Below are 12,129 nucleotides of genomic sequence, written 5' to 3' on the forward strand. Positions count from 1 at the left end.
TCTAGAGTACATTTAGTATCAGTATTGCCGTGTAAAGCCGGGGCGAGGCGCTAGTATCTGTATCTATTGCTATTCATAATAAAAATACCAGAACCATTGGGTAACTTCGTGATACAGCTATATACATGCCTGGGTAGGATCAGTATGCGCAAAGAGTAATACTATGCATTGTTGTTTTTCGTCTTGAAGTACGAGTGAACCAGTATAATTGCAAGCAAGCTCTTTTTTATGGAATAGGTTGACGGACGAGCATATGGGCCACCTGATGGTAAGTGTAGTATACCCGTCTGGGTAGGTACCACCCAATCATCAATTATTCTACCGCCAAATAACAGTACTCTGTTTTGTTGTGTTCCGGTTTGAAGGGTGAGTGAGCCAGTGTAACTACAGGCACAAGGGACATAGCATCTTAGTTCACATTGGCACATTGACGATGTAAGGTAGTTAATGTTTCTTACAGCTTCATTGTCTATGGGTGATGGTGACCACTTTCCATCAGGTGCCCCATATACTCGTCAGCCAATCTATACCATAAAAAAGTGGAACTAAGATGCTATGTCCCTTGTGCCATAAGCAAGCGGTACATATAACTTATCACTCATAGATATTGGCGCATTGGCGATACAAGGAATGATTAGTATTTCTTACAGCGCCATTGTCTATGGGTGACCACTTACTATATGAGCTTCATTAGCTGCTCATAGTTTTCAAAACATATCAATCTGTCGCAATGAATATATTGTACATAATAATACAGGTAAATCTTCATATTTTTTATGTTATAGGGGGGCAAACGAGCAAGCAGCTCACCTGATGGAAAGTGATCACCACCGCCCATGGACATCTGCAACACCGGGGGGCTTGCAGGTGCGTTGCCGGCCTTTAAGAGAGAAATTTTAGTATATTTTCTTGTGTTTTTCCGAGTATGTTAAATATTTTTTATTTTATTATTTACCTAAGAAATAATTATTCTCATTAATCAATATAATAATATACACTATAATATATACAATATAATAATATACAACATAATTATAGTAACAAGTAGAAACAACATTAAAAAAAAAGTCCAATCAACCCCATTCTCCCCATCTAATTTCCATGACTTTTCAATTTTCTTGTATATAAAAGGACGCTTAGCTTTCCCAGCATCAGTATCAAACATCTCGTCCTAAACACAAATTGAAACAAATATAAATAAAATTGAAAAATATGTCTTGTTTTGTGGACATTACATTTATTTTCATCGTATTCCTGTCATGCCTACATACTATATCTGCTACTGATATTATTAAGGTAAGTCTATATATATGTATGTTATTATTATATTCAAAATCAAAATCAATATATTCTTTACTAGCGACCCCGGCTCCGCACGGCTGTAATGCTGATACTATAAATACTGTGTCTTGGAAAGTTTACAGTTTCTCAATTATTCTCTACTATATTGTATATGTATTATATACAAAAACCTTCCTCTCGAATCACTCTATCTATAAAAAAAATCGCATCAAAATCCGTTTCGTAGTTTTAAAGATTTAAGCATTCATAGGGATATAGGGACAGAGAAAGCGACTTTGTTTTATATTAGGTAGTGAGTAGTAGTCGCGGTTTCACTCGTTTTAGGGTGTTGGTTGTCACGTTTCAGGCAAAAAAAATAGCCTGTGTCCATCCTTGGAGTTCAAGTTTGCTTCATACCGAATTTCATCAAATTCGGTTCAGCGGTTTGCATATGAAAGTGCGACAGACAGACAGAGTTATTTTCACATTTATAATATTATTATAGAGTATATAGATTCAAGTATCATACAAGCATTTTTTGATTCGTGTTACAGTGTTCATTTAAATGTAAAACCGGTTCTGAAAATTAGATTCTATTTATAAGAACTACAAGAAAAACATTTTTAATAATTGTACATTTTAGAAAAGCTGGATGAAATAACTTATCAATATATGTTTCCAATTTTAAAACGATTTGATTCTGACATATAACAAAAATGAATTTTTTAACTAATTACTTATTCTGATTATATGATTTGTATCACTGGTTACCTATTCCAATTAATTTTTTTTATTAACATAATAATTAATAACATTAAATGCTTAAATATATACAAATATGAACTAAAACTAGTTACTGTATAAATCTTGACCGTGTGGAATGGTGGCAAGAATGCTAGCAGCATTTCCCCGTTGAATCGCAATTCCGATCCTCTGGGCAAAGAACGAACCAGCCCTCCTGTCACCAGTGGAGGGATTGAGGCGAGGTGTTATACTTTTGATGAAGCTTTACACCACTACTCCAAGGGCCAAGCGTTTCGACAACAAATGGGCTGAAAAAATATTTTGATAAATTTAGACTTAGTATATTTACTTGGTGGTAGGGCTTTGTACAAGTCTGGGTAGGTACCATCCACTCATCAGTTATTCTACCGCCAAACAACAGTACTCAGTATTGTTGTGTTCCGGTTTGAAGGGTGAGTGAGCGGTAACTAAAGGGACATAACATCTTAGTTCCGAAGGTTGGTAGCACATTGACGGAATAGTAAATATTTCTTACAGCGTCATTGTCTATAGGTGATGGTGACCACTTACCATCAGGTGGCCCATATGCTCGTTCGCCAATCTATACCATAAAAAAAAGTATTAGAAGCCCAACTGTATCGCTCCGTTTGTGGAGTAGGTCAGCTAGGCTATCAATATCATTTAGAAATGTAAATTAGTTACAAGATTTGGAGCCCTATTCGGTTACATAATCTTGAAGCTAGAGACTCCTTTCGGTATGTTTTTAAAAACACAGGAATACTGACAATCGCTACAGTATATTCACAACAATATTATGTATATATGTGTTTGTGTTGATAACTTTGATATAATCAGTGATAATCATTGTATGTTTGTATATGCACTAGGAGTAAGGATAAGCTTATAACGCCAAGTTTCCGACTCCACAAAATCAATAAATCCTTCTTTTGGTAAGGTATTCTTTTCCATAATAGAATTACGCACATATTTTTAACTCTGCCGTTTCATAAATTTATATCATTTGTAAAAAATATATTGGTAAAGAAGGCATGTTTACAACACAAGATTATGTAGATGAGAAGTAAGCGTGGAGCTGATAATATATACAACTGATTAATATAATTAAAGGCGAGTATTTCACAATTATTTGTCTTAGGAAGATAACGAGTTTAAACAACGATATTCTTCCAGATTCATTTATTGACACTATTTTCACATTCATTTTACCCACTAATCCGTGTTTTACAATACATCCTGTATTTTATATCTAAATTAGCCTCTCATTCTCATTATTTCCAAATTAATAATAAATGGCACCAAACATTTCTTGCCATTCTCTTTCTTTCCGGCCAGTATCAGACTATCGGCCAGTATTAATCGTGAACAATTAAAATATTACATTACAACATATTCTAAAAATAGTCGACATATTATTAACTAAATTATTCTAATAAATTATAGTTATACAATGTGTAAAATAAATAACTCTAACATTTGCTTATGTATATCAATCAAAATCAAAATAAAATCAAGTAGGCTTTTACAAGCACTTTTGAATCGTCATTTAACAATTAAGCGAAGCTACCACCGTGTAAGTGAGTTTACAGCATCGTTTAACTAGATCCCCTAAACTATCTTGGACAAGAGTAACTAATGAGTTTCTTGCCGATTCTCGGTAGAATCTACATTCATTTACAAATCCTTATATTCCTGAATTATTCACGCTTTATTCCCCCAATCTATGAATCACTACTTATTATAAAACAAAGTCCTCGCGTCGGTCTGTATGTTCGCGATAAACGCGAAAAATACCGAACGGATTTTCATGCGGTTTTCACTAATAGACATATTCATAAGGAAGGTTTTGGTTTATAATTGAAATATGAAATTGAACGACTTTTGTTTAACACGTCGGAAAAAAGCAACAAAAAAAGGTAAAATAATTAAAAACGTGCGAAGCCGCTGGCCGCTAGTTACTCTACAAAAATAATAAAGTATACGATTTTATATGATTTTCTGGTAGTTTTGTTTTTTAACGTTTTCATTTGTTTTTAAGGATGAGGAACTTGACAAAGGCGCTCACAGTGAACGGGGGGCGCTGTGGTTCGGTCCGAGACTCGGCAAGCGATCACTTCAATTCGCCGATGAGGATAACAGGTATACGTCATAATATATATGTTTATATAGTTATAAATATTGGACAACATCACATACATTACTCTGAACCCAATGTAAGTAGCTAGAGCACTTAAATAAAGTAACAGCCTGTAAATTTCCCACTGCTGAGATAAGGCTTCTTCTTCCATTAAGAAGAGGGTTTGGAACGTATTCCACCACGCTGTTCCAATGCGGATCGGTGGAATGCACATGTGTCAGAATTTCGATGATAATAGACACATGCAAGTTTCCTCACGATGTTTTCCTTCACCGCCGAGCACGAGTTGAATTATAAACACAATTAAGCACATATATATGGTGGTGCTTGCCTGGGTTTGACCCGCAATCATCGGTTAAGATGCACGCTTTCTAACCACTGGGCCATCTCAGCTTTAGAGCACTTGTGTTATGGAAAATCAGAAGTAACGACGGTAGAAACATCCAGACCTAAGACAACAGAAAACTAATTAACTTTTACTACATCGACTCAGCCGGGAATCGAACCAGGACTTCAGAGTTGCCTACCTATGAAAACCGGTGTACACACCATTCGACCATGGAGGTCGTTAAACACGTGACAATAATAATAATCAACCCGTTCCGTCTTCAGAAGGTTGTAATCCTGATTGTAAATATACTACAGAATGTCTATACAAGGTCCACAGCTTTTTGTCATTAGACAATACAAACCGCTATGTCCCTGCGTTTTAAATCTGTAATATCTTCGAAAATATTCATTTAAACTGCATGCTATAAGGTCATATTGATCTATATTGAATGCACAATGTATTTAAGGTACTTTAATCAAGAAGGATTAATATTGTATTGCTCAAAACCTCTCCGAAAATAAACCATTATTTCTCGTAAAAAGTAAACGATAAAAAATATTTTAGGTTATTATATATATGGGATAGACAGCGCAGTTTTTTTTTGTAATTTTTGAGGTGTATAATACTGTTGTACACTATTTTGATCTATCTCGTAGGGCTCAGCCATCGTTTGCATTGTCGACAACATCACATTAGAAACCTAAAGTTATCAGTAATTGAATCACCCTATAAAATCTGTTGAATGATTTCAAAGATCTAAGCAAACATAGGGACAGACAGACAGCGGAGAAGACTTTCTTAGTTATAATTAGAACCATCAGGAAAAATTCCTAACATAAAAAATATCACATAAAGTTGTATCTTATAAGCGAGATCCGCTGTTGTAATTTTGTTTCTCTTGCAGCCAAGCCATTTTGAAGCTGCTAGAAGCGGCTGATGCTGTCAAATATTATTACAACCAAATGCCGTTTGAAATGCAAGCCGATGCTCCACAAGCTAAAGGTATGCTCAGTTGGATTGGAGCAGACAACAGGGGTCTGTTATAACTGGTCCATATTTGTCCCAATTTTTTTTTCAAAGTTCTCCTCTTGCCTTCAGTCACCACGTTAATTATTAATACCAAAACAATTAATAAATAATCAAACTATCTATATCTCTATATCTTAGGAATATTAGTTTTTAAAAGTAGCTGAAATTTCGTCGTGAAAAATGTAAAAGAGGGGTCATTTCATGTCTTTTATTTTGATTACAAGATTACAAGATGAGTGGGAAGGAGTTTCGACACTTCTTAAGATCAAAAAATGCGCAATGTTGAAATTATGTTGTATTTATGTGTACAAAGTTAATTAAAGTTATAACTAAACATTTAAAAGAAATAAAATTCATCAAACTTCATTTTCATTTTTTCCTTTAGATTCTTACATAATAAGTATTAAAGGGGTCGGCCTTTTTTAAATTTTTTTATAATACGGGAGGTATAATGGCGAAAGTAGCCTTACCAAATAAATGCTGAAATTTATGGATTGCTTATGGTCACTAATTCTTTAATTGTTTTGGGATCTTTCTTCTATTTTAATGCGTCTTATAATCAATGAGTTTTAATAACAGTTACAAAGAAAGTCATCTTCACTCCGAAACTCGGACGGACAACCGATAATCAAGAGAAGAGATTCGAAAACGTGGAGTTTACTCCAAGATTAGGGAGGAAGTTGGCGGAGAAGATGGCAGCCACGTCTGATGATGAGAGGTACTGTATAATGTAAAGTAACATCTTGGAAATGTTCCATTAGTGAGCTAATTATTCCATTAACTTTGAGGGGAAGGATTTTTTTTATGGAATAGTTTGAACGAGCATTGGGCCACCTGATAATAAGTGGTCACCATCACCCATAGACAATGACGCTGTAAGAAATATTAACTATTCCTCACATCTTCAATGCGCCACCAACCTTGGGAATAAAGATGCTACATCCTGTGCCTGTAGTTACACTGGCTCACTCACCCTTCAAACCGGAACACAACAATACTGCGTGCACTCACTCGCCCTTCAAATCGGAACACAACAATACTGCGTGCTGTTGTATAGTGGTAGAATATCTGATGGGTGGGTAGTACCTACCCAGAATTTGGAATTTATTCCACCACCTTTGCGAAATGTAGTTTGATAGGTATGTGGCAAAATTACATTGATATTAGACACATGCAGGTTTCCTCACGATATTTTCCTTCACGAGGTGTATTATAAATGCAAATTAACCACATACATTTCGTAAATACATATTGTGCAATGTTATAGTAAGGCTACCTGTAAATAGTAAAACATTTGCCGAGATAATTTTGAGATGTAATTTTGTTTTTTATATCATATTGTATCTACTGTTGGTTGTAAATTAATTACGTTTCGGTAGTTCTTTATACATACCTATCTATAAAATTTTATTCAATAAAAGCTTTACTAACGTAAGAATTAATAATATTAAATATATATATAAATATGTAGTAAAACTAGTTACTGTATAAATCTTGACCGCGTGGAACGGTGGCAAGAATGCTAGCAGCATTTCCCCGTTGAATCGCAATTCCGATCCTTTGGGCAAAAAACGAACCAAAAAAGCCTATCTATATAGTCACCGCTCATAACATATTCTTTTTTTTCTATAAATAATTATGAGACAACATGACATACATTCCTCTGATCTTGTGTGATGGAAAATCAGAAGTAACGACGGCACAAACACCCAGACCCAAAACAACAGAAAACTAATGAACTTTTTCTACTTCGACTCGGCTGGGAATCGTACCACGGACCTTGTAGGTGTACACTACCGCGGAGGTCATGTAATGTAATTCTCCATCATTTTCAGTTACTACCCAGAATCAGCAAGAATGAACTTGCGCCCCAGTTACTTCTCACCGAGACTCGGAAGAAACTTCAATTTATCACCCAAGTTTCCACGTGAACTTATTTATGGTAAGTTTAAGTTAAGTATGAGTTAAGTGACAACCCATATTCATGCTTTGGGAAAGACTGCCCATTCCTGTCATCGTCCCGATTGAGCTGGCTGCCTTTTTCTGCACTTATAAACCTTACCAAATGGGCATGGCCCCTAAAAGATCTTTATATAGTAACAGCCTGTAAATTTCCCACTACTGAGTGAAACCTTCTCTCCAATGAGGGTTAGTTAAATTACACGTGGCAAATTTTCGTTGAAATTAAACACATGCAGATTTCCTCACGATGTTTCCCTTCACCGAACACAAAATAAATTATAAACAAAAGTTAAGCACTAAAAAAATTCAGTGGTGCTTACCTGCTTTTAAACCAATTCAATAAGGGCAATTAGCGCAGTGGTACATATAGTTTAATTATATTTCATATATATTATAGTACAAGCGACCTACAGGCTTCGCACGGGTGCAATACTGAATTAAATATACCACAGAAATTGTTTATTTATGACATCAATTAGAAACTTCTGAAATTATCAGTGTTTCCTTACTATATTTTCCATGTATTGTATACAAAAACCTCTCGAATCACGTTAACTATTAAAAAAAGCGCATCAAAATCAAAGATCTAAGCATACATAGGGACAAACAGCGGTAAGCGACTTTGTTTTATACTGTGTAATGAAGTAAATATTTATTAATTCTTCCAGATGTATATTCAGAGCCACAAATCAGAGTCGCGAGGAGTGTGAACGGGACAAAATCGTCGAAGCTGTAAATAGGCATTTATTGATGGAACAACAATGTTTTGGACAAAGTGTATTAACGGTGCTAGCTAATAAAGATTATCACGAATAATGATGATTTTATTTAACACTAGCTGTGTCCCTTGTACGCGTTTGAATTTAACAAAAAAATATATTATCGTAGCCTAAGTTACTCCTTATTATATCAGTTATCTGTCAGTGAAAATCCCGTCAAAATCGGTCCAGCCGTTCCAGAGATTAGCCTTAACCGACAGACAGACGAACATAAATTGTAAAAAAAATGTTATTTTGTTGTTTGTACCATGTATACATACATATGCATTGAATAAAAAAGGGCTTTTTCATTATAACAAACAGACACTCCAATTTTTTTACTAATTAATGTAAAACCTCTAGAATATTCATAATAGGTTCATGATTCAAACAACAAAAAACAACAACAGCCTGTAAATTTCCCACTGCTGAGTTAAGTCCCTTTGAGGAGAAGGTTTGGAACATATTAGACCACGCTGTTCCAATGCTGGTTCCTCACCAACGTGTTTTGCTTACCGCCGAGCACGAGATGAATTATAAACACAAATTAAGCACATGAATATTCAGTGGTGCTTGCCTGTGGAACCCGCAATCATCGGTTAAAATACACGAGTTCTAACCACTGGACCATCTCGGCTCATTAGTATATATGTAAGCACGTAATGTTATTAATTATTATGTTAAATAATTGATAATTCATCTCATGATCGATATAAGAAACAAACTGCAACCCGCACGTACCGGATGTGATTCTGCCATGTATATCCACACCTTGGGACCAGACTGGTGGAACCATAAACCCCTATATCACCTACGTCAAGATATATATTTGGAAATCCAATTTTATTGCGTTTCTATTAAAATTTCCATACCCAATATTTTTATTCACTGGCAGTTAAAATAAATATAAAATGTAAAATAAAACGTTTGATAACAATCGTTATAAATAACGAAAATGGATTTTTTAAAGCATTTTATACGTGCATGTAAGTATTGTTATAAATTCACTTGCAAATCAGCGAAAAGTTAAACATTTTTTTTTTTAAATATATTCGTCCATATTTACTAGCAGTTAAAACTCAGAACGCATTTTTAAATATTGCATGTTGATAGCCTGGCTGACGGGCGATTTGATGGTAAGTGGTCACCACAATCCATATACATATATTGATGCTATATAATTATTACACTAGCTGTGCTAGTGACTTAGTTTAGTGCTAACAAAAAAGTTATTGTTCATAATTATAAAAATAGCCTAAGTTACTCGTTTATACATCAGGTATCTGCCACAGAATCTCCCTTCAAAATCGGTCCAGTCGTTCCAGAGTTTAGCTGGAACCAAAAGACAGATAGAAAGACATTTATAAAAAATCTAATTTTAAACATTACGGGGTCTAATAAGCCCCGTACCGCATGAATGGAAAAAAAATAAAATGATGCCACTGCCAACGCATTAATTGCAATACAAATCGAAACTGTCCGTTTGTATATAGTTAATCAACCAGTCATGACGTAATTGTCATATTTTTATAAGCACTTAAATATTTCAGGTGTGTATTTTTCTGTACTGGTTAAGTTACTGAGCGGTTATCTTCTGTTCGCTGCAAATTTCGAAGATATCCACACGATAGCTAAAAAATTAACTGCGGATAAACGACCTTCAGTTTCAACCAGGAATAACCCCGCAAGCCCAGATAGTTACTACGAATACGAGGAAGATTACGAGAAATCGTATGAAACCAGACCGAAGACCGATAATGAGATTAATAAAAAACGCCAGAAGGCCACTTCGGACACGGATGCAGATCCTCAAATAGATTTCGAAGAATTAGTCGAGAGAGTCAAGAAGAGAATTGAGAAAGAACTTAAAGAGAAATATTTGAAGAATTTAAAACAAGAGAAAGAGAACAAAAGCGACGTTGATGATAATGAAACGGATACTCACAAGGAAAAATCAGATTTAGAAGATAAAAAAGAAACTACACAGAAGAAAGCAAAAGCAACAGAAGGAGAGGAAACATCACCAGATGATACAGAATTTATGGATGAGACTACAGATAAACCTCAGAAAATTGATTCGAATAAAACTCAAACACAAGAAGAAATTAGATACGAATACGCTGATGCAATGTTCGAAACTACACAAACGACAAATAAAAGAAATAAAAACAATCATACATATAAAGAAGGTTTTATATCCTCCTCACAAACTAAAAGCGATGATTTGACATATAAGAAAATTATCATGGCTAAGAAAGATAGCTACGAAGATTACAAAATTCCTGAAAAGGAAGACAATATTTACTCGAGCTCAGAGAAAAAAGAAAGAAAGAAATTTGAAAATAATCATAAAAGATTCAAAATCGAAAAGAACAGACAGCAGAAACGTCACAGCAATGATAGTAGCGAATCTGTGTCACGTCAAACTAAACCCAGCACGAAGAGAGTCAAAAGTCACGGCAAACTTAAATCTAGAACGAAAACAACGCCAAACGACGATTACAAGGATAAAACAAATTCCGATGAACGTGAAGGGAAAACAAAGAAACGTGACGTCGATGAAACGAGCGTGACGTCTGCAGAAATAACGAAAAGACCTAAACCCGGTACAATGATACCAACACGGGAAAGATTTATAACTGTCACGCCGAATTACAACGCAAATGTACCAACATTGGTCGAAAAATACGATTTTGACGAGCCTCTACCGGAGAGGGATCGCAAAAGAGAGGATCGGAATTACCACGGCAATCCTTCCGCTCGTATTAATAAAAAAATACGTTTACTATAAAAATGTCTGTTTTATTTAATTAAAGAGCTGAAATGGCCCAGTGGTTAGAACGCGTGGCAAGCAAGCACCACTATATACATAGGTACATGTGCTTAATTTGTGTTTATAATTCATCTTGTACTCAGCGGTAAAGGAAAATATCGTGAGGAAACCTGCGTGTGACAAATTTCATAGAAATTCTGCCACATGTGTATTCCACCAACCCGCATTGGGACAGCGTAGTGGAATATGTTCCGAACCTTAATGGAAGAGGAGGCCTTATCCCAGCAGTGGGAAATTTATAGGCTATTATTTTACTTTACCATTTAATTATAGAAAATACAGAACACTAAATATTGATTCAAGTAACATTCAAGCCAAAAACATCTAAATATTCGTATCTTATGTCAATATACTTTTTTGTCCCATTTGCCTTTCGGCAGCACTTCCCTTGGCCTTTGGAGTAGAGGTGCTAAAACTTCATCAAAAGTATAACTCGTCTTATTGCCTCCACTGGTGATACAGAGCTGATTCGTTTATCAGAAATGAAATGGGAAGTGCCGCTAGCATTCTTGCCACCATTCCAAGCGGTTAAGATTTACACAGTAACTATTTCATTAATTTGTAATTCACATTTGTATATATACTTCATGGTATTAATTCTTATGTTAATGAGTAGTACAGATGGTATGTCCCATGTGCCTGAAGTTACACTGGCTCCCTCGCCCTTCAAACCGGAACACAACAATACTGATTACTATTATTTGGGGGTAGAATAACTGATGAGTGCGTGGTATCTACCCAAACGGACTTGCACAAAGCCCTACTACTACTACTTTCATTGGTGAAAAAGCTCAGCCATTTTGATGTGATATAATAACAAACATCTACACAATATTTTGCCGAGATGGCCCAGATTAGAACGCGTGCATCCCAACCGATGAGTGCGAGTTCGAACCCCAGCAAGCACCACTGAATATTCATGTGCTTAATTTGTGTTTATAATTCATCTCGTGCTCGGTGTGAAAGAAAACCTACATGTGTCTAATTTTAGCGAATTCTGACTCATCTAGATCCACCATTGAAGCAGTGTGGTTGA

At 35.3% G+C, this 12,129-nt stretch overlaps 2 protein-coding genes across 2 annotated transcripts; both read left to right on the plus strand.

Moving 5' to 3' along the window:
- The first annotated feature begins 1,170 nt into the window (after positions 1-1,170).
- Positions 1,171-8,294, plus strand: LOC124542241 (PBAN-type neuropeptides-like). Its single transcript, XM_047120190.1, has 6 exons — positions 1,171-1,296; positions 4,082-4,182; positions 5,416-5,513; positions 6,120-6,258; positions 7,376-7,482; positions 8,171-8,294. The coding sequence occupies exons 1-6, from the start codon at positions 1,213-1,215 to the stop codon at positions 8,236-8,238; spliced, it is 597 nt and encodes a 198-aa protein (XP_046976146.1). The 5' UTR covers positions 1,171-1,212; the 3' UTR covers positions 8,239-8,294.
- A 921-nt stretch (positions 8,295-9,215) lies between these two features.
- Positions 9,216-12,129, plus strand: LOC124542122 (glutamic acid-rich protein-like). Its single transcript, XM_047120055.1, has 4 exons — positions 9,216-9,246; positions 9,811-10,390; positions 10,478-11,022; positions 12,104-12,129. The coding sequence occupies exons 1-4, from the start codon at positions 9,216-9,218 to the stop codon at positions 12,127-12,129; spliced, it is 1,182 nt and encodes a 393-aa protein (XP_046976011.1).

The sequence above is a fragment of the Vanessa cardui genome, chromosome 30 (genome assembly GCF_905220365.1).
Source record: "Vanessa cardui chromosome 30, ilVanCard2.1, whole genome shotgun sequence".
In the NCBI taxonomy this organism is placed as follows: Eukaryota; Metazoa; Arthropoda; class Insecta; order Lepidoptera; family Nymphalidae; genus Vanessa; species Vanessa cardui.

Excerpts from the sequence above, each read along its gene's own strand:
- LOC124542241 (XM_047120190.1), top strand. The coding sequence starts at position 1,213 with ATGTCTTGTTTTGTGGACATTACATTTATTTTCATCGTATTCCTGTCA. Across the intron at positions 4,183-5,415 it reads TTCGCCGATGAGGATAACAG|CCAAGCCATTTTGAAGCTGC; the intron begins GTATACGTCATA and ends TTTCTCTTGCAG. Across the intron at positions 7,483-8,170 it reads TCCACGTGAACTTATTTATG|ATGTATATTCAGAGCCACAA; the intron begins GTAAGTTTAAGT and ends TAATTCTTCCAG.
- LOC124542122 (XM_047120055.1), top strand. The coding sequence starts at position 9,216 with ATGGATTTTTTAAAGCATTTTATACGTGCAT. Across the intron at positions 9,247-9,810 it reads AAAGCATTTTATACGTGCAT|GTGTGTATTTTTCTGTACTG; the intron begins GTAAGTATTGTT and ends TAAATATTTCAG. Across the intron at positions 10,391-10,477 it reads TACGAATACGCTGATGCAAT|CGATGATTTGACATATAAGA; the intron begins GTTCGAAACTAC and ends ACAAACTAAAAG.